The 23,678-nt window shown below is 37.6% G+C and overlaps 2 protein-coding genes across 2 annotated transcripts; both read right to left on the bottom strand.

Moving 5' to 3' along the window:
* Positions 1–1,539: 1,539 nt before the first annotated feature.
* LOC110438839 (uncharacterized) lies at positions 1,540–10,219 on the bottom strand. Its single transcript, XM_068218563.2, has 9 exons — positions 9,903–10,219; positions 7,282–7,998; positions 6,834–7,109; positions 6,539–6,636; positions 6,367–6,417; positions 3,942–4,323; positions 3,681–3,857; positions 3,367–3,496; positions 1,540–3,203 (listed from the first exon to the last, which is right to left on the bottom strand). The coding sequence occupies exons 1-8, from the start codon at positions 10,030–10,032 to the stop codon at positions 3,378–3,380; spliced, it is 1,950 nt and encodes a 649-aa protein (XP_068074664.1). The 5' UTR covers positions 10,033–10,219; the 3' UTR covers positions 1,540–3,203; positions 3,367–3,377.
* A 1,695-nt stretch (positions 10,220–11,914) lies between these two features.
* On the bottom strand, positions 11,915–23,627 carry zgc:113274. The gene is made up of 5 exons (NM_001020495.2): positions 23,592–23,627; positions 18,936–19,154; positions 15,289–15,674; positions 15,125–15,210; positions 11,915–12,988 (listed from the first exon to the last, which is right to left on the bottom strand). Exons 3-5 carry the CDS (start codon positions 15,662–15,664, stop codon positions 12,839–12,841), a joined length of 612 nt encoding a protein of 203 aa, NP_001018331.2. The 5' UTR covers positions 15,665–15,674; positions 18,936–19,154; positions 23,592–23,627; the 3' UTR covers positions 11,915–12,838.
* Between the last annotated feature and the right edge of the window lie 51 nt (positions 23,628–23,678).

The raw sequence follows: 23,678 nt of genomic DNA, 5'->3' as shown, positions 1-23,678 counted from the left end.
GACAGCAGTGCTCGAGAGAAGGAGGAAACCCCTTGAATGAGGCGGAACACTCCCACTGTGCGCCCGGCGGGTCAGAGTGAAAAACGGAGAAACAGCGCCGCCTGTGTGTCGGTATTGGGTAATACAACTTCTATAGCCATGTGATTCATTTTTCACGTTTCCAGATGCCTCAGTGGTGTTAGATTTAAAATAAAAATAATAAATTTTTGTTATCTACCTGTACTGTAAAGTTTAAACCCAGTACTTTAGTTCAGTTCTTCCAGAGTGTTTTGTTTTAAAAGACGTAAACATACACTCACCGGCCACTTTATTAGGTACACCTTACTAGTATCGGGTTGGACCCTCTTTTGCCTTTAGAACTGCCATGGCACAGACTCAACAAAGTCCTACTGCAAATTTTACTTAGAGATCAGAGTTGCTGCAGATTTGTTGGCTGTACATCCGTGATGCGAATCTCCCGATCCATCACATCCCAAAAGTGCTCTATTGGATTGAGTTCTGATGACTGTGGAGGCCATTTGAGAACAGTGAACTCGTCGTCATGTTCAAGAAACCAGTCTGAGATGATTCGTGCTTTATAACATGGCGCATTATCCTGTTGGAAGTAGCCATCATAGCTGACAGGAGTGGCACCGGTGTGATCTTCAGCTCTTCCCAGGTGAAAAGAAAGTGTACTTAAGCTGTATTTTTTGACGTAATTATCATATTTTGATAATACTACACTAAGCGGATATTAAATGTGTTATTTTGGAACAACTTTAAGCATATTAATTGTTATTTTATTTATACTTAACATTAACTTTAAGCTATTGGTAATATGTTGTAACATACTTAGTTGTGTTAAAATGGACATGCTTTAACTACAATCAAAGAGTACTTTTAAAACTGTATTTTGTTTGAAGTACATTTAAATGATATATTTAAAATACAGTTAAAGTATATTTTTAACACAGCTAAAGTTTATTTTTAGGGGCAACACTTTACAATAAGGTTCATTAGTTAATGCATTTACTAACATGAACTAATCATGAACAACACATGTACAGCATTTATTAATCATAATTGAACATTTACTAATGCATTATTAACATTAATGCACCTTGAGTTAACATGAACTAACAATGAACTACTGTATTTCAAAAACTAACGTTAACTAACATGAACAAATACAGTAGTAAATGTATTGTTCACTGTTTGTTCATGTTAGTAAATGCATTAATTAACATTAACTAATGAACCTTATTGTAAAGTGTGACCATTTTAGGTTTAGATGTGTATTTTTAGCCCAGCTGCAGTGCATTTTAATACCAGTTAAAGTATAGTATAAGCCCAGTTGAAGTATACTTTGAGTTCAGATGAAGTATATTTTCAGCACAGCTGAAATGCATTTTAAAACTAGTAAAAGTGTATTTTAAGCCCAGCTGAAAAATATTCTAAGCTTCACATTAATAAGCCAAACAAGCTTATAATCAATCATTAGCTAAGTGTGAACTCTTGAAGAAAGCATTTAAAAAAACTCACAGAAATGATGAGTAGGGCTTCAGTTTGATTCACAAGATTTTATTTGAACAATTAGCCAACAATATATACAAGCAATTCATTACAAAACAATTCAAACAACTCAATTATACAGCAATCTGACAGAACACCAAGTCATTTATGAGGTAGAAAGAAAGTTGAGCAGATCTTTGATGACACTTTAGAGGAGATAACTATGACAGCACTGGATTTCCTAATGAAATCTTCATCTTCATTTCTATAGAGCTTTTACAATGTGGATTGTGTCAAAGCAGCTTAACATACAAGTAAATTAAAACAATGTCAGTCCAGTTGTCATAGTTGAAGTTCAGTTGAGTTCAGCGTGGTTTAAACTTCACTGCTGAAAGTCCAAACACTGAAGAGCAAATCCAACAACGTGCAGCTCCACAAGTCCCAACCAAGCAAGCCAGTGGCGACAGTGGCGAGGAACAAAACTTCACTAATAGTGAAGGAAAAAAACCTCGAGAGAAACCAGGCTCGGTTGGGCACGACCATTTCTCCTGTGGCCAAAGGTCTTGTGCAGAGCTGCAGTATTTAATCACCATTATTGTCATTAATTACTCACCTCATGTCAGTTCATATTCATGTTTAGTTCATATTGAAAACACAAATTAAATCCTTTTAGATAAAATCCGAGAGCTCTCTGACCCTTTTATCTTTATTTCTAATATTTCTAATGTAGATTGTGTCAACATATAAGTTCTAGTAAATTAAAACAGTGTCAGTCCAGTTTTCAGAGTTGAAGTTCAGTTCAGTTCAGCGTGGTTTAATTTTCACTGCTGTAAGTCCAAACACTAAAGAGCAAATCCATCGAAGCGCAGCTCCACAAGTCCCAAACCGAGCAAGCCAGTGGAGAAGAGTAAAACTTCACCAATTGACTAAAGTGAAGGAAAAAACCTTGGGAGAAACCAGGCTCAGTTGGGCACGACCATTTCTCCTCTGGCCAAACTTCTTGTGCAGAGCTGCGAGGCGTCAGGGCTGGAGAACCCTGGACGTCCATCATGGAGAAGCTGCAGGTGTCCAAAATGACACCAAAATGAAAGCACAGTGCACTGCGTGTCGCACTGCTGACGTATAACCCAAAAGCCTGCGCGACTTCCTCTCATTTAAACAAAACACGGGCACATCCGAGGTAAACGTCAGCAGTGCGACACGGATACAGTGCAGGACAGAGCTCTCATGGTTTGATGAAGTTTTTGGTTCCTTTTCTGGAACGTCTCTGCATGCTTGAGGTATATGGAGGATCAGAGAGTTCTCGGATTTCATCTCAAATAAGAGGAAGGTGTCAGGGGTTTAAAGCTACTGCTGTCATTTTGAAGTGAAACTTCTTTTATGCAGAAAGAAAAACACAAAAATATTAAAACTAAAATAATAACTACAGAAGTCCTGTACTGCACTGTGTGTGTGTCGCACTTGGCATAACCCAGAGGCCTGCGCGACTTCCTCTCATTTAAACAAAGCGTGGGCACATCCAGGTATATGTTAGCAGTGCGTCACGCATACAGTGCAGGACAGAGCTCTCTCAAACACACGCCATGAACTGACACTGAAGAAAAGTAAGGTCTTAAGGGTTTGGAATGACATGAGGGAGTAATTAATAACTTAATAATAATAATTTCTGGTGCTCTTAATAGTGCTTTCCTCTTCTTGGCAACTGTATAGTTCTAAAATGAAGAACAAGAAGCAGAAATAACACAAAGTTTTTAAAGCAGTGATATGAAGGGCTGTCAAATAAGACAAAAAAGAACAAAAAAGGAAACAACAGGAATAGCAAGAACCAAAGACAGAATATAGAGATGTAGTTTTGTGCTCGGTGTGTTGCTCTACCTCCTCTTGTGTCACTGCTGCACAGCATCTGGGCTCGTTGTATTGAACCACCGGTGCACTTCAACCTGATGTAACTGTATTCGCATAACTGGATTGCGGACCAAACACTGGGAGATCAGGTCCTTGCATGCTGAAAAGTGTCGTCACAGAGAGAGTGTGAAATATGTCTGCATACTCAAGATTCATGTTTAAATCTTACTACATCAAATGTTACAAAACATCCACAATTAAATAACTTTAATATCTACTGTAACCCTTAAATTTAATCCTTTTTACATATTTTATTCTGTCACTGAGGCTAAGATTGTGCTTACCTGAAGATAAGGTGGGGTCCATGCGAAGGCCTCCACCCATTATCGTTGGTCTGTCGTAAAAGGGCAACCGTCTATGCAATATTTCAAACAGCACGATGCCTATCGCCCAGACATTTGCCATGGTAGGGGAGAATTTGCGATGCATTAAAACCTCAGCTGGCGTGCAACGTCTAGCTCCTGTAAGAGAGACATTTTCAGAATTCAGTCATTTCATCAGGCAATACTGTGATCAAAGACACTTGACACAAAATGCCCACTCACCTTGATAATTATAGCTGAAGAAAGGCCTACGGGTGACTGGCCAAGCACAACCGAAGTCGATCAATTTGAGCTCTAACTGGGGTGTAGTCACCAGGATGTTCTGCGAGTGTATATCACCATGGAAAACTCCACGTTCAACGCAGAACTTGACAGCTTGGACCAACTGACGCATTAACCGGCGTGCTTTGTTTTCATCCATGTCCGATGTCTTTTTGATGTAACGACCCAAAGTCTGGCATGACTCTGGGTACTCCAAAATGAGAATGCATTCGCTCTCATTCTCAATCCAGTCATGTAATCTGATGATGTTCGGACATTGCGGAGCTTTCATCAACCTACGCATGATTGCCACTTCTGCAAGCACAGGTTTGGAATGACCATCCTAGAAAAAAAACAACAGATTTCAAAGATATTACCAAAGCAGAATGGCACAAAGAAACAAAAAACCTTTTTTTAATTATGAAGACAAATATAAAAAATACAAGAGAATAAAAATATCCAAATGAAACAGTCTTATTAAAGCTACTAAATCATTTAGTCAAGAGCGATGAGTGATTCCTTCCTTGTCTTTTTTGGTTTAATTAAAGGGCCACAAAACTCCTGTTTCAGCAGGGTGTTTTCACACCTCTAGTTTGAAAAAAATCAGGAAAGCGGTGGAGACCAGTTTTGTTTAGGTGGGAGTGTCGAGACAGAAAAGGAGGGAAGGGTTTGCGTCAAAAAGGGAGTTTCAGTTCAGGCACGCGCTGATTTTTACTGAGGCAAAACTTGGCAAATTATCCATTTGTCGGCTTTAACTTCAGTTTGGCACTTCCACTTTCATTCAGGAACATTGCCCCCCATGACAAATGAAATATTGGATGCGAGGAACTGCTGGAAGAGTGTAGTTTTAATGAAATGGGAGAAGAAAAAACCTCCACATTTCTCGGTAACTTGGTAGGTAGGGTTAGAAAGCAGTGTGTGTATAAACTATCCTGTAACAAAATGCGGCGAAAATTCGACACGACGGTAATAGTTTGATTAAGGTGTTTACATTCCAAGAGCAGCATTTACAGCGGATCTTTCTGTTCATAATATTGTATTGATATTACAATAAACTTAGTAACTAAATAATTTTGACTAAGGTCCGTATTTAAAAATGGAAAGAGTACTGCTGACGATACGAGCTAACTTTGCTGTCTGAATAAACAAACAAAGACCCCTGAACGCTCACTTACCAAATCTGTCGAGACTAGACAATCATTAATAACTGGAACTGCGTCTTTTTTAAAAGGAGACGAGCAGCAAATCTGTATTTCACCATTTCCAGATGTGAAAAGCTCTCAGGTAAAAATGTTCCTTACATATATATTTCTGTTGCGTGTTAGCAGACCACTGTAATCCACACGTGAGTCCAAGTGTGCTCTCATAGCGGGGAATTGAAAACAAAACCTTCGTTGCAGCACATTTATAAACGCAACACTGACGACACATGCCTCTCTGCCGTCTGAACTTGGTTTGAACCAAGTCAAAGACATCATGTTATAACCGCTGGTACAGACATCCAGTTTACATGCTGAAATACACTTAAGGATCTAATCGTTGTGATGCAGCTTCAAAATTTCGAACTGGATTAACGAATTTGTTCGAAATAACGCAAAAACAGCAAAATTTCACTTTTTAGTAAAATATACGTGTCCTAATAGTGTTTATAACAGTGTGGGACACTTATTTGACTGTCAACATCTAAAAAACATGTGTTTTGGTGTTTCGTGAACTTTTGTGAACACTTTCCTGTTCATTCAGAACTCTGTGTTCATTTATTACATAACAGACTAGGTTTATGTAAATAATCACTAAGCTCCATGTTTTGACACATTTGTGCATGTATTTGAGCATTTAGTCATGCAGTTTGGGCTAAAGGGGACTCTACATGTGTGTGTTCTGTCCGTCTCTGAGGCTGAGCACACACACAACAGCACACACTCTCTTCAGCACTGTTAAATAAATCAGCATTTGAATAAAGAATAAAGATGAATAAAGCACATCCCATGCTGCAAAAGTCACGTTACATAATTTCACCGATTTCCACGTGTAACTGAGCGTAGAAATGAATGCAGACTGCTTTACAAGGGGCTATGGGGGATATGACGCAATGATCATTTTTATCTCCATTTATGTTACAAATTATTTTCATTCATGTGTTCAAAACTTGTCTCTGGGTTTCTTCTACTGAACACAAAAGAAGATATTTTGAAGAATGTTGAAAACCTGTTAAGCATTGACTCTCTAAAGTATTTTCTTTTTCTACGATGAAAGTCAGTGGCTACTTGTTTCCACCATATCTGCTTTTGAACTCAGTTTCAAGTGGTCCAGACAGGTACGGGACAAGTGAAGGATGAATTAATGGTCAGCACATTTTCATTGATGTGTAAATTGTTCAACTTACAATCTTGAGATAACGGTCATGGCTTTGCTTGATGATATACTTCAGGGCAACCTGCAAGAAAAAAAAATGGTACATTTTTCAGAATAAACATCAAATTGACGCCTATAATTTATTCATATTTAATAATAATCTGGATAAAAATATTGTTTGAATCTTAGAAATACTTCTCTACCTTTTCTTTTTCACTTGATACGTCAGACGCCAAATACACCTGGCCAAAAGCTCCTTGTCCAATCATGTTTCTGACTTTAAAATGAGACACCACAGATCCTGAAAAACACACAGAAAAAGAGCAGGGAGATTTACTTGGATTGTCTGATGTGAAACGGATCAAATAAACGACTCCTATACTTTGAATCTGGATCTAATGCAATGAGCAGTAACTTTCATAAGAATTGCAGGAGTAAAGTAATTACTCATTTATATTAATTATGAATTACAGGAAATGGAAGGTAATGATGACTTACCAACAGTGAGATCAAAAGGCTTGTTAGGTTCATCAGAAACCTGGCCTGGCAGACAGACTGACTCAGGGTCAGCTGGATCTGCAATTCCAGGCGTAACTTTAACAGGCACTGCTTCATCCTCAGGCTCTGGCTCTGGTTCTGGCTTTGGCTCAGGTTGTGGTGTAAGATGCTGGACTTTATCTGTGTCACAGCACAGGAAAGGGCGCATTACAGCCTTCCATACTCTCTTGAAGAAAGCAGAGACTCTTTTCCCTTTCCTTCCTTTCTTGGGTTTTTCTAAAATGAAGAAAGCAAACAGAAACATCTCCATGAGCAGAGCTGCAGCTAATAATTAATACACAACCAATAGTACAACAAGTGACACTGTCTGATGTTTAAGCTAAAAACAACAAAGCATGAAAAATGACAGATGGCAGAAATAAAATGAACCAAATTCAGGAGGACTCACCATCAGTCCCATCAATTTTAGAGGGGTCTTGAACAGACGGAGGCGACTCAGGACAGGCCGAATCTGCATCCGTCATTGTCTTAATATTGGAGGGGCCATGGACACTGATTAGCCGAGGATCTTCACAGATCTGGCCTGGCAGCTCAGTATCAACATGACCCGTGAGGGCCGTTGAGGATTCAGGACGGGCCGGATCTGCATTCAGCACATCATGCTTGATCCTGGAGGGGCCCGGAACACTCAACGACTGAGAGTCTTCACAGATCTGGACTGGCGGACGCATCTGCTCAGGGTCAACATGATCTGCGATGGTCGTTGGCTTGATCTTGGATGTTCCTGGAACAGCTAACGACTCAAGACGGTCGCAGACCTGGACTGGCGGACGCACAAGCTCAGGGTCAACATGACCTGTGAGGGCCGTCGAGGACTCAGGACGGGCCGGATCTGCATTGATCCTGGAGGGGCCCGGAATACTCAACAGCTGGGGATCTTCACAGACCTGGCCTGGCAGCCACACCGGCTCAAGGTCTGCATGTGCTGCGACGGTCCTGGAAGGACCTGGAACAGGCAGGTGCTCGAAATCGTCGACTTCTGACCGTGGTTCAAAGGGAACCACTCTGCTCCGGTCACAGCAAAGGAAAGGGCGCTTCACAGCCTTCCATGCTCTCTTAAAGAAAGCAGAGGCTTTATTCCCTTTCCTTCCTTTCTCTGGGTTTTCTAAAGTAAAGAAAATGAACAGGGAAATGTTAGAAAACTCTTTAACCACAGGTTTAAAATAGACAAACTGCTGTAAGTAGACATATCAAGACAATCACACACAAGAAACAACAAAAATAAAATGTACAATTATAATAGAAAATGTTTGAAAACTAAAATTACGTGAAATTGCAAAGACAAATACAACCTGATAAATAGTCCGTAAGTCATGAGTCCATATTAGACATAAATAGGGCCAGACGGAATCTGCGCTCACTTTCTGCTATGTCTGCACAGAATTTTGTTTAAAAATCTGCAGATTTTTGCTAAATGATTTTGGGACTATCATAACTAAAATCTTAATATAAGAACTAAAAAGTAACACATTTTTAACTTGTATTTAATGTTTACAATGCAAAAAGCATTTGTTACAAACAAAGCAAGTCTCTCATATAATTTATTTACTAAATGACAGAAAATATTACTGTACAAACTGTATTGTAAATAAATCATATAAATATTTTCACATTAGTCAACGATATTACTGAAATTAATTTAAAAACTGAATAAATTTACATTTACACAAGTAAATAAACTGAATCAATAATGAGTGTGCAGACGCCGTGTGGGCCTAGACATAAGGAAGAAATCCTACAAGCAAACATTTTGCAAAATCAACATTTCACTCCTGCTCAAACAAAATGCAAACTATTATAATAATTCATTTTTGAGTAAATATTCTTTGAGTTTTACCAGTTACAGTTTGAGCTATTTAACATTCACCATCACAATGTTTAATCTGATGTACAGTTAAAATCAGAATTATTAGCCCCTCTTTTTAAAATATTTCCCAAATGATGTTTAACAGGGCAAGGAAATTTTCACAGTATGTCTGATAATATTTGTTCTTCTGGAAAAAGTCTTGTTTGTTTTATTTTGGCAAGAATAAAAATCTTAGAACAATATTATTAGCCCCGTTAAGCTATATTTTTTTTCAATAGTCTAAAGAACAAACCATCATATACAATAATTTGCCTAATTACCCTAACCTGCCTAGTTAACCTAATTAAGCCTTTAAATTTCACTTTAAGCTGTATAGAAGTGTCTTGAACAATATCAAGTCAAATATTATGTACTGTCATCATGGCAAAGATAAAATAAATCAGTTATTAGAAATGAGTCATTCAAACTATTATGTTTATAAATGTGTTGAAAAAATCTCTCTGTTTAACAGAAATTGGGCACAACAATAAAGAGTGGAGCTAATAATTCTGACTTCAACTGTTTGTAGGCCTTTTTTTGGCCAGTGGGTGCTACATCTACATTCTTACACTTCTCCTCCACAAAAAAAAATAAAAACTAATGAAAATAAATCAACATTATTTTCATCTTTCCATTAGCAATCATCAAACTCAAAGTGAACAATTTCTCTTGCTCTGGATCTTCGGTTCAGAAATCTGTGAGTAAATTATAACAAAACATTTAACAATAAGTCTTAGAAATCCAAATGAAAATCTTGCTCTTGCAACCCAGGAAGAGAAACAGAGTTATAGACATGTTTTAATAAAATCTGCACAAAATAAAGACTTAAATATAATATTCTCACTCAGTTTGCTGAAATAGCACAAATATTTATCCATCAAAAACAAAACCTAAGAAAATTACTGAGTGGGTTTATGTGAAAAATTATGACATTAAAATGTTGAAACTTCAAAAATGAGAAACTTTAAAAGCCAGAATGTCAATACCATATAATGAGAGCAGGGCTACTGCTCTAACTACACGAAGCAATTACAATCACGATTGGTTGCATATTTGCCTCTCAAGTCGGTAAGCTTAAGTGGCGATATATAATTATTATTTTAACTTTACTTTTTATTACATTTTACGTGGAAATACATCGTGTTTGTGAACTCTCATCTCACCTGTTGGACTTCTCATCGTGGTAGAAGGTGTACGAGAAGCCATCGTGTCACTTTGATGATTATCGTTGACAAAGTCAGTCGTGATCGTTTTAACTCGATTAAAAAACACAGTCGACGTGTTATTTGCCATTTGAGATGCAAAACAAGTCGCTAAAGTCGTTAAATCACTGTTCACTGTACTCGTTCGTTTGTCACTCTGATGGAATTCTAAACTGCTGTCCCGTGACGTAACATCATTCGAATTCGTTCTATTTATTTGTCATTGTTGACGCGTGCTTGTAAGGAGCACAGTACATGTTCATATGCTAATGAATATTAGCCTATATTACAAGTCAAGTTTAAATAACTGCTTTCCTATGTTTGTTGTTTTAAATAAATTATTAGTCCAGTCATTATTGCTTTTATTACTATTACCATTAATAATAATAATCATAATATTATTAATAATAATTAATATTAGAAGAAACATTAACTCTGAAGACTGGAGTAATTAAGCTGAAAATGCATCTTTAACCTCCTAGGGCTTAGTGGCCACATACGTTTACAGCACATTTTAGCTCTTAAGTGGCTATTTAAAATACATTGAATGTTTTATATTTTGTTACAGACATACAGTGTCATCCTGCAACTGTTTTGCAGCAAATGAAATGTCCCAAACACTATATTTAACTGTACAAAATGGCCAAAAAATATTGTTTTTTACTCTCTGATAGTCAAAACATGTTCAGAAAATATTTATGTGTTATAAACGCATTAATAACAGTCAGGAAAAAAGGTTTTGTGCGAATTCAAACCACGAGTTCACATATATGGATATCATTTTTCTCTAAAAGTCTCACTTTTCTCTAAAAAATCCAAAGATGATCCTCAGGTTTTTTATTCTAATTAGGTTCCAATAAGTCCAAATAGCAAAGAGAAATAAATAAATGCATGTAAAAAAAAAAACACCTTGGGCCTTAAGAGTCCAGTTAAATTCACTGGAATAAATTATTAAACTAAATTATAAACTACTTTTGAACAGTCATTTTATAGTGCAATATCATTTGACAATTTTACAATGTGTACTGGATTTTTGATGAAATAAATGCAGCCTTGGTGAGCCTGAGAAGCAGATTTTAAAACATTTCAAAATCATACTGATGCCAAACTTTTGACCGGTCAAAATCATTAGCCATTCTTGTTCATATATTCCCAGACCATGAAACTTTTTATTTCCATGAACATTCTTCTGGAGAAAGTCTTATTTATTTTAATATGACTACAGTAAAAGCATTTAAGGTGAATATTACTAGCCTCCTTAAGCATGAACAAGCCACTGTCATATACCATGAGTTGTATTGAGTAAATTAAGAGAAAGAATAATACGTAACAATATTATATAATATACAATTTATTGAGCAGTAAAAACAAACCATATTATCTCCTTTTCTATAATGTAGACTGATATGGAAAAATAGCAAAATAAAGGGGTCTAAATATATTTTAAATGCACTTTCTTCATTATCTAAAACATTTTGTTTTTTGTTTGTCAGACATAGAACATCTATATTTAACCCAGAGACAGCTAGAAGAACATATAATATAAATATAAATATTTATAAAATAAAAAAACATATATACAGATACAAAGATTTAAGGAGTTTTTTTTATTTTTGTTGCATCATTTGGACACAAATATATATGCATGAGTAAAAGCAAGATGTTTATTTATCTCATTCACTTAAGCAAAACTTATTAACTGTGAGATGAACTGTAAAAATTGTTTTATAAAGTTTTAAACAGATTAAGTACTATTTCCTATACCAGGGTTCATACACATTTTAACTACTAAAATTCCATGACTTTTCCATGATTTTTCCAAGACTTTCAAATAAATTTTCATGAGCTATGTTTCATGCAATGCCTACATGTGTCGTAAAAAACAATACCTTTTAAAGTTTATTACAGCATATCATAAAACACGCAACAATCCATATAGTTTCAATTTATATTTATTCTTTCATATATTCATTTCTTTTCGGCTTAGTCCCTTTATTAATCTGGAGTCTCCACAGCAGAATGAACCGCCAACTAATCCAGCATATGTTTTAGGCAGCGGATGCCTTTCCAGCTGCAACCCATCATTAGGAAACATCCATACACACTTATTCACACACATACACTACATACACAATTTTAGCTTACTCAATGCACCTATAGCGCATGTGTTTGGACTGTGGGGGAAACCCAAGCCAACACTGGGAGGACATGCAAACTCCACACAGAGATGCCAACTGACCCAGACGAGGCTCGAACCAGCGATCTTCTTGCTGTGAGGCGATTGTGCTACCCACTGCGTCACCGTGACGCCCAGTTTATATTTATATCTACCTAAAATTTAGATAATGCTTACACCGCACTAATAATGTGAGAGTACACTGTCAAAACATAAAGATATAGAAACCGTCACTGGGGCAGTACCCTTTTAAAAGATACATATGTGTACCCAAGGAGTCCACAGTGGTATCTCAAAGGTACATATTAGTAACTGTACCCAAAAAGTACTTTTGAGGTTCCATTATGGGCCCTTCACGTACAAATTGGTACCTTTTGAAAAGATACAGTCCCAGTGACGGTTCCTGTACCTTTAGTTATGAGAGTGTATGTGATTGGCCAAGAAAGAAGGAATTAAAGATATCTGTTTTCCAAAAACTTTGTGGATTTTTCTGTTTTTCCAGAACTTTTCCAGTTCTGAAAAATGCCATGTCAAAATTCCATGACTTTTCCAGGTTTTCCATGACCATATGAACCCTGCTCTACGTTTAATTCAATCTGTTACTTGTAATTGTGAAATTTGAAAACTGTTCTTACAGCTGTTTTTAGTTCATCCATAAACCAACAAGAAACCAGATTAAGCATCACAAAGTTTCTCACCCCTTTTGCTTCATCATATAACATCATGTAAGAAATATGTGAGCGTCTAACAGGTCTGGATGACAGATTCCGTTGCTCTCCTCTTCTGAAGCGTCATGGATCAGGGCAGGAACATCACTCTCTATGATTTCTGACTTGATTTCATCATGGTTGACAAGACTTAAACGGATGCCCTAGAAAATGTAGATGTGGGTCAAAGAAGAAAGCAGTTGTAAACAGCAAACATAAAAAAGGTTATACAGCTTTAAATTGTGCGCTTATTTCTATACATTAGAATGTGCTGTTTATATCTGCCTAATCTCATAAGGAAACGCAGCTATTTTCAATATTGAGAAACAAAGCTAATTCACACTTAATTTGTATAAAAACGTACAATTTTAAAAAGAAGGTGTGATCTCAGTTCGAGAACTGAGAACAGATGCAAACTAAACTGAAAATGAACTGGCTAGCCAGCTAATCTGGCTTTATGGTAATGGTTTTAATATCCTGATTATACAACATAATAACACATTCATATCTCAGCAGGGTCCGTCATGTTTTTGGGTCCCCTTGAAACATTTCTGTAGTGTTTATTTGCAAGTATTGTGACCAATTTGCTGTGTGTTTTCAGTTTGTGTTGTGACCATGTTGCGACACGTGTGCTGTTAAATTGATGAAGATTATTTTTTTTATTTGCTGGTGTTTTTTGTGATTGCATGTGCAAAATTTTACAATTTTAGTAGGATTCACATGTAAAATATTTCATTTAAAGCGTGTCCAGATAAAAATTGTTGTCTGATAACATTAAAAATAGGGCATTCCACAAGTATATGTTTAACAGTTTGGTTACTTTTGCAATATTGACATTTTGGTGGTTCTTCTCCTTTAAGTAAATGTTCATGTGTAAGTCTTGTGTGTCCAATGCGGCATCTTCTATAAACAATCTAATCGTGTCTAAAAAAATAAATTAGATTTTCTTCCTATTTCTGGATGAATTTCAAAAAGTTTGTTTTCTGAGCATTGATCTCATTCTGTTTGCCATTTGCTTAGAATACAGCCTTTTATCAGTGGCTTTAGATCTTTAGATCTGATTTTGCAATCCTTTAGCTTTTCTGTAGGGCTGTTTCGGCAGGTTTGTCTGCTTGCTCAGTTATAAATCAAATGAATAGGTTGTGGATAAATTTGGAGAAAACTCATGGAAACATTTGATGAAAATGTTCTCTGGTAATTATTTCCGCCATCTTGCCAACAACATCTCGTTGTGACATCTCACATGGTTCAATGGGATCTCGATAACTGCATGTTACGCCTCTAACTTACTACAAGTTATGCCCCTTCATGTTATGCCCCCGTCTTGCAGTCCGCAGACAGATACACTTGGTGTTTGGAGTAAACCCAGCCCTTTTGGACAACGTGCACGCTGATGTCAGGATGCTAATGGCGTACTCACACTATGCTATCAGAACTGTGCCCAGGCCTGTTTCCCGGATCGTTTGACAACTGTGAGTGCTCTGAATCTGGCTAAGGGCGGCCTTGGCCCGGTTGGAAGAGGTGTGCCAGAGCGTGGTTCACTTGGGCCCGAAACTAAAGACGAGACGTGACTTTTAAGGGACTGTTTCATATGGATTTATTAATCGTTATTACTATTCAATGAACGCAAACTGTCGTAGATTACTAAAGACGCAAACCCCTCACTGCACAACAGCTGCACCCTCAGCAAACCTCCTAATTCCTGCAGCACGAGGACTTTATGATTGTTTATGAGTGTCAAAAGTGGATGATCTGTTCGGTGAAATATTTGACTGTGTGTCACCGCATTCCAAACGACTAAAACAAAATAACTAAAGAAATCTCCACTGTGCTGAGCGAAATTGCTTACATCATCGAGGATGTCAGCGTGCACATACCCGAATGTAATGTTTGTGCGGGCCGTCGGGGGAGACAAGCATGCTTCAGCCTGGTTCAAATCAACTGTACATAGTGTGAGTACACCCTAAAACTCCGGTTTTAGCGTCCACATGACCAGACTGTTTGGACCACACGTGCGGACAAACAGCCAAACCGCAAAACCAAAAGTGCGGTTTTGAAAATACCCATGTTTCTGTGGACAGGGCCTAAATTGGCCAGCATTTAGCTTCATTGGCCTACCTCTTTATATCATGGTGTTTCTTTTTTACATAAACACTGGAATATTTCTAATAAACTACTAATGATTGCTCACTGACTGTATACATTTCTATATTCTCAGGGCTGGAAATCACAATCCTGAAAGCCCAATTTTTCCATGACTGCAGGAACTTTCATTTAGTGAAAAATGTTGGCTCTGTCACCTGTCCATGACTTTCCAAAGACGCTGCTTCAGTAAGATGGCCGTAGAGATTGTGGCGGTTTATGAAGCTACTCAGCCAGTCTCGACCTAAAAGAGTTAAACATTCAAGTTATCCAACACAGAATGGACTGAATTACCGAATTAAGCTGTCACAACCGAACCTACCTGCTAACCTCTGCTCTCCCCAATTGTTAGGGACAGGAATGTTGTGTTTTTGTGCAAATTCAAAAGCGATTTCTCTGCATTTCTTTGTTGCGAGGCCACGGACGCGTTCAGACATTATGCGGATGTTTTCTGCAAGCTCTTCCTCCAGTTCTTCAGAGAAGATCCTTTTGGCTTCTGCCGTTCCTCTGTAGCCCACAGTTCTCTCTCTTCTTTCTTCGGCCTTCTTCATGTATCTCTGCAGTGTGGATCTGCCGATCTTTCTTTCTTTCGCCACTGTTCGGATCGATTTCCCACGCTTCACCTCAACGAATGCTTTCTCCAGCTCCTCGTAGGTCACTGAGCCCCAGTCGGTTTTCCGAATGTAGTTTCGTGGCATGATAGTTGGCCTATAATGAGTGACAACAACATAAATTGGAGATTTAGATGAAGTTTATCAGTCCCTTAAAGAAAAAATATAGACATTTGAGACTTAAATGACTGATTTTGTTGCACGTTTTCTTGAATTATTATTGAACGTGGCAAATTTTTGTGATGTTTTTGAGAGACTAGTGATCTCTCATTAGTTAGCAGTGGTACTTTTACTTTTACTTGTACAGTGTGTACTTTTACTTTCCCTTGAGTGCATTTTTAGTGCTGTAATCAGTACTTTTACTCCACTACTTTTCTTCAACCTGCAGTCACTACTTTATTTTTTCTTGTCTATGGGGATTAGAAAAATCAGTCCTGTGATTCCTGTCCAATCAAATCACACATAGAAGGTAAATATATAATATAATATATGAATTGATGTTTTCTTAAAACTTATTATAATTATATATTTATATTGTTCAATTATAATGATTAAAAAAAAAATTTTTGTCAAATAATTTTGAATAAAAATCATGGAAGTTTCAGCATTTGATGCCAAACTGACGTTGGTTTAAGATGTTGGCTTGACATTGGATTTTGGTCACTTTCCAACACAACCTTAAGTCAACCAAATATCAGCGTCATTTGATGTTGTTATTGAACAAATACCGTTGTCCTTAGACGCTGGCTAGACATTGATTTTTAGTCACCTGACATCACAACCTAAATCTAACCTAATGTTAATGTCTTATGTCTTATGTTGTGTGCTTGCTGGGCAATAACTCGATGCACTACAGAGTGTTACGTTTACACACACATGCACAAATTACAGGTAAATGCATGTAACGCTTTTAAAAGCGTAATACTCACTACTCTTGAGTACTTTTAAAAGGTCTACTTTTTACTCATCCTCTGAGTAATATTTACAACAGATACTTTTACTCTACTTAAACTACATTTTTAGGCAAGTAATGGTACTTTTACTTAAGTATGATTTTCTGTACTTTTTCACCACTTTTAGCTATGTATCCATCCACTTATTTTTATGTGCATTTTGGATATGAGCATAAAAAACGATTGATGGTAACGCCAATATGTGCATAGATTTTGAAAATGCGCAAAAAAAAAACGTATGCGCATAACTGTGTAGGATAAACTTTTTATTCGATTAGACAAGATGCGCATAAACTACCATGAAAAGACTTTTTGTGAACAAATTCCAGTATGCGCATTTAAAAAAAGGCATGTGACTTCGTTAGAAGAGATCATGTGATGATAAAAATCACTTTGACTCGTTGGATGGAAACGCTGCTTTATTTGCACGTCTTTTATGCGACATTCTGGTTTTGCACATAAAGTTAATTTGCATTTTTGGATGGAAACATAGCTATTGTTATTCTCTAATTTTGATTGTGTTTTTCATAGTTCAACTAAAAGCATTTACAATTTTGTATAATAAAAATTACATTATTTTAGAAAAAAGTCAAATTTTAATCTCCACCATTTTAAGCAACGGTCTCAAACTCAATTGCTGGACGGTCGCAGCTCTGCACAGTTTAGCTCCAACCACTTCCAACTCACACCTGCTTAATAGTCTTCAGAAGTCTTGAACACCTTGATTAGTTGGATAAGCTGGATTTGATTAGGGTTGGAAAAAAAACAGCGCAGAGCTGCGGCCCTCCAGGAATTTAGTTTGAGACCTATGGTTTTAAGTAAGACTCTTAAAGGTGCAGTATGTAAAATTGACCCCCAGAACAGAACAGAAGAGAACAGAAGTGTGCCTAACTATCAAGCCTAAAGGCTGATTTAAACCATGTTCAACATTAAAGCAACGGCACACAATAGAAGAAATGTTTTCGTTATTAATATACATTTTTGTCCAAACCAACACCTGACATTTATATTTTAGAAATGGTTTATATTTCTTGCAGTTGAACAACTGATTACGATCACCTCAGGTGCACCTCATGTGCTTCATTTAGTGTTAAATGCTAAAAATGTGAGTTTGAATGCCATTTTACATGCCATTTATTGTCATACTACAGAAAGCAGCAGCAAATAGTTCACCTGAGATCTTAAATATAAAATAAACTGTTTGAAATTGAACTTTAGACCTGTGACTCAGTGCAAGCCAACACATATCAGTGATTCAAGATGTACTTTTAATAATGTTAAAAAGGTTTAATATGTATTAGTTAGATCAGTGGTTCTCAGACTTTTTTTCACCAAGTACCACCTCAGAAAAAAATTGTCTCTCCAAGTACCACCATAGGTTGGCTAAATTAAGTCATATTCATTCCACGAAAATATATTACATACAAAATATGAAGCTGATCAGACGTAACAAGAGAATACGGTCATTTTTTTAAATAAAAGATTTTTCAAAATAAATGATCGTTCAGACTCAGATTATAAATAAAAACGGAAACAAATAAGGATTTTTTAAGGATTCTCTAGCACATATCTGCTCTGCAAGCACCACTCTTTCACTAGTTCTGCGCCAGTTTCATTTATTTTTAGCAGCTGATGACGCGATGCACTGAAGTAAACATTCTAAGCACATCGCTTTGATCGTAGGCTTTAGAGAACAGCCAATGCTGATCACATTGGAGTTATCGTACGTATCAAATGATTAAAATTGTATTAATTATTTCTTTCATTACTCAATGATTCCTCCGCGTACCACTAGCGGTACACGTACCATCATAAACCTTACCATTTCATTGGAGTGCAGTGAGTGCACTAGTCTGGTGTAAACAGCCAAATTGCTTATTACTGCAAATCTTGTTACGTAGCGTGTTGTTAAGACACAGGGTTACAATGTAACCTGCTCACCTAATGTTTACATTCGTAATATTTATATTATTTGCTAATTAATAACCACCTCACGTTGAACTCTAAATCTGCGTCTCATTTCGGAGTCTGCTATTGTCCACCGGAGGTCACATTTCGGTTGTGAACACGTACATTAAAAGCCTTCCTGACTGAATGAATTTAAAACATGGTTTTCATCATGGAAGCTGAAACATATTTGGCTAAACTGGCAGCGGATGGCTTGAATGAGCAAAACAAAGACAGATGTTCCGGTATGTAACGCACATTTTCAAAGCAGAATATCTGACTTTAGCATTGTTATTCAGATAAACAAGAATACTCACCATGTTTCTTAAATATCTGCAAACATATTATGGAATTGTTATGCTTTAGAAGAGTCCAAAACTTACATACAGCACTTTTAAATGTATATTCTTATTTAGCAAGGACTAAATTGCAGTCAATACATTTAAACAACAACTTACCACTTATCCTTTGTGTTTCTTTCATTTACTGATAGCTGGATATGATACGCACTTCCATTATGTTTGCTCACATGACAAAGCCTTGATACAAGGGAAGGCGATTGTCTCAACTTCCTCACTGGTTCATCTTACCCCATGTCCATAGCATGTTTTACTGTCTAATGTGTCACCACAAGTGGAGCAACATAGTCTGACAGCCTCCTGTCCAGGATTTGTTTTCTGTAAGAAGAAAAAGTGTTTTTGTAGTAGCAGTCTTTATGAAGGTATATATGGTACATAAATTACAAAAATAAATTGTCAAACTGTCATAATTGTCTATATGGTCACTCAGGAAATATTGCAACTGTAACAACATGGTTTGAGGTAATACCAACATGAAATCTTCAGTTTGATGTTCACTATTATGTAGACATTCATGTTAGCTAGTTTCTCTGTACGTGCATTATTTATAATCTGGAAGATTAATAATAATTTATGGATGCAATAAATTATTTGGAAAATATTACATTCTTTTTATTATATTACATTCAATTCTATTATATATTATCTAATTGTTACGGCCCTAGTGATCCTGTCTAATGTTATCCAGTATCCACCAGATGAAGGTGTTCAGTGATCAGGGGCTTCATGTATCAACGCTGCGTACGCACAAAAACTTTGCGTACGCCAGGTTTCACGCTCAGAATCGCTCACGTTTGGATTTACTAACAATGAACTGAACGTGGGAATGTGCGCAGGTTCACGGCAGCTTTCTGGCAGGCGTACGCACATTTTTAGTGCGTGTCTGTTTTATTTCCATTGGCGACTCCTAGAGGCAGTTGTGTTAAATTCTTCTCTACAAAGTGTCTGATCCTTGCAATGGCAGCTGTATGAGACGGGTTCATATAGTAGGTATGTAAGATTTCCATACCATACAGTTGACCAGCTAAACATTAAAGCGCAAATTGCAGCAGTCGCAATGTAATCTGAGCAATCTACCGCACACACATTGCTATAAAGACACTATCTGAAGATGAATTTGCATGCGTGAATCAGAAACATTTCCATTCAATAAATGTGCAAATAAAATATGATTCACAAACTTATTGATGATTCCTACTTGTCTTTCTTTTGATAAATAGTGGGCAAAATCTGATATGTAGCGGGGGAAAAAAGAATAAAGAATTTATCAGACGCTGGATTCGAGCCGAATTGACGCTCGAATATGTCTGTACATGATCTCATGCTTCTTATGAGGTGCGCCACTGAGACTGCTTAAGGTACTGCAACATTTTTCAGTTATAAACTACACTATTTCTTCTTTAAATGCACTCAGTGTGATGTTCAGACCCAACTGTGTTAACCGTATCAGCTAAACTCCCACTCTATTTTTTTCTTTTGTTGTTAATTCCGGAGAACAAACTTGCAAATAACACCGCTTTTCTCCGGTCTACCTCCGAAAGCAGCACCTCCATTTCACATTCTGTTCAAAGTTTCTCTTTTTGCTTGATTTTGCCGTTGCTTTTTCGTTGGGTTTTGCCATTAGCATAGTCATTAGCATATTCATACGGGGGAGGAGGCAGGGAGGGGTTTTGTGCTCGTGCATGTTGCGCTCAGTTTCACGTTCATTCAGATGTACAAAAGAATATGCGTGAGATTCGGCGTACGCAGTGTTTCATACATCTGAATTTTTTTCTGCGTACGCACATTTACAGCTTTGTGCGTACGCAATGTTTTAGTAAGATTTCCACGCAAGTCTTCGTACATGAGGCCCCTGGGGCAACTGCCACAACTGCCTCTAGGAGTCGCCAATGGAAATAAAACAGACACGCACAAAAAATGTGCGTACGCCTGCCAGAAAGCTGCCGTGGACCTGCGCACATTCCCACGTTCAGTTCATTGTTAGTAAATCCAAACGTGAGCGATTCTGAGCGTGAAACCTGGCGTACGCAAAGTTTTTGTGCGTACGCAGCGTTGATACATGAGGCCCCTGGAGTTTTTCTACAGTGTTTTGAACCAGTGCATGGTGTTGCTTGTGATGTGCGTTTGGATGAAGACCCAGAGAACTGGACTGCATTAGGGCATGGGCTGATATAAGATTCTGACGGTATGATAACCTTGGATAAAACGATTACGTTTTCACAGTTTTACGATATTGTGACTACTGCTCTAAAATTTGTTCTTTTAAAATATCTGGGTAAAAAAACTAAAACTTTTCCTATTTGCAAAAGAGGATTTTTCATTTTGGAAAATGATTAAATCATTTATTTTAATTAAAAGATATGGAGATACTGCTTACCAGTGCAACCTGTCTCTTTCCTGCTCTCAGTAATGCAAACGTGTGAATAAATGTGTAAAAATACATGCGTGTTAACTGTCATTTTAATGTGATCATGTGTTTTTTCGTCGTTTTTTTCTTCGTCTGAACACATTTAACTCTGTCATAACTGTAATATTTACACTCCTCCCTAAAATGTATAGCAGATGTGACCGTATGGGCTGCTTTTCGCTGTACTTAGTGACAAAAACGAATATTAAATGTTGTTCTGTGTCCATGATGGAGCTTGCAGGCATTTGATAGACTTGTCCCTCATGCTTCCTTTCTGTCATCTGTTAGGTAAGCAGGCTGTGTGCACGCGCACTATACACTTATTTAAACATGTCTTATGATAATAGTATGTAAGCACATTTATACATAGCTTTTACAACAACCGTAAAGCAAAACAGATGTATTTCCCATGTAAAAACGGTCCAAAAGGCACGTAGGTCTATGTGTTTTTACGTATTTATTTGTTTATAATATATAGCGTGGATTATAATATAATAAACAGAGAGATTACCTCTTTGTCATGGACATTATTTCTAAAAATAAGCTTGAAAATGTGTCTGTAGCGGGGTGGTGCTGGCGTGCGAGCGCCTCGAAGGCACTGTAGTCCGTTTATAGCCTAATGTTAGCTTTTCAGTTCTTGCGTTTTCATTTAAGATCTATAAGTGCTCAAAGTTGTATTTTCGTGTGAGGATTATCCGGCTGGACAAAGCGTGTAAGTGTGAACAGTGTTTGAACACAGAGCTTATTATTTGCAGACTTCAAAAAGCCTATGGGAAAATCCTAAAGGGATTTTATTGAGGGAACCAGTTTTATGCTAGCAGCCGATTAGCCTACAAGGTGACGTCATAGTTCCTCCACTCTATTGAGAAAATAGATGTGTTTATGTGCTTTATGAAGGCTGAAAAACAGCGTTGATACGTTTGGAGCCGTGTCTGAGTCCACTAGACCCATTCAGAGGTACACCCAGCTCTGTGAGCTCATAAACTCCTCCTGAAACTTAACCTGAATGATGGAAGCTTTCAGCTGTGCTTTTGACTGAGCCGAGTCCAGCTTGATAAACTGATGTAGGTGTCAGCAGGAGGATTTTTTCCCCGGACACCAACAACAGGCGCTACATTATAAACACGCTCCTACAAGAGAAAGCACCTGATTGGTTAACTTGGCTCAAATGTCTGCTGAAGTTCAGATTTTCGAACTCGAGAGAATTACACGTAACGCGTGTTAAGCACCTTAATTGCCCAAAAGTGCACAACTCATGCAATTTCATTCACGCAAATTGCGCTCAGAATGTCTATTCGCGCCTTTGCATTGACTTAACATGTAAAACACTCTCGCTTAACGCTTCTTCCGTGTCTGGTGTGAACGCAGCATAAGACTGCCTTTTTCAGAGCCACTTCTTTTGACATCTTCAATTTATCAGAGATGTTAGCCCTGTTTTTAATCTGCCGCTATTCTGAGCCAGGGATGTTTGTAGCTCCGCCCCCCTCTATCGCATTTGAATTTAAAGTGAAAGTCACCAAAATGGCACAATTTGGCTCAAAGCCTAACGCCCTATTCACACGGGGCTTCAGCGTCAACGCTTGACAGAGGGCGTGTCTGAAGTTGGAGCTGAAACGATCGTCATAGAAGCGTCAGCCAATGAAATTCAGTCAGCAATAGGCCACTGTCTGAGCTGGTGTATTTGCATACAGCGATCTGATTGGCTGACGCTTCCGTCGCCGCTTGAAAAGTTAAGCTGGTCCCAACTTCTGCAGCGAGGAACGCTTCTGAAGCGGCGCCGACGGATCCACAATGCAGTTCGGCAACGCCTGACGTCATCCATTCAAAGTGAATGGGAAGCGTTGACGCTGACGCCCCGTGTGAATAGGGCGTAAGAGGGGCAGTTTCAAAGAGTTATAAAACATAATTTGTGTGGTATTTTGTGTTGAAACTTCACATGCTCACTCTAAGAGACTTATTTTACATCTTGTAAAAAGGGGCAATAGGTCTCCTTTAAGTATTTGTTATTACAAAATCCCCCAAAGGCAGGTATTTAAATTAACAGGGAACATGAATACGGCACTGGACTAAGATATAAACATTTGAAACTGTCACAGTACCATGGTATTGGCAAAATACTGCACGTAAAGAAATGGATGCACTGCCAATTTGTCTATAATACACTCACTGTGTGAATATTATGTCATTTAATGTGATATGCTAGTTTTACGTATCGTTAACAGAATATTTCTATACATACAGTGCTAAAGGATATAAAGCTGCTTAAAACATGTAACTGAGATTCGAGGAGCTCAAACACACACACACACACACACGCAACCGCCGCCACAAAACCAAAACACACTTACAGACAGTAATGTCCTTCCGCCGGAATCTGTCGCCTCAGGGAGGAGGGAGTTGTTGCCGGAAGTCGTCACCGAAGTGGGCGGGGCTTA

Source organism: Danio rerio, chromosome 10 (assembly GCF_049306965.1).
Source record: "Danio rerio strain Tuebingen ecotype United States chromosome 10, GRCz12tu, whole genome shotgun sequence".
Taxonomy (NCBI): domain Eukaryota; kingdom Metazoa; phylum Chordata; class Actinopteri; order Cypriniformes; family Danionidae; genus Danio; species Danio rerio.
Note: the sequence above shows the minus strand (reverse complement) of the source record. Positions and strands in the feature narration are given on the sequence as shown.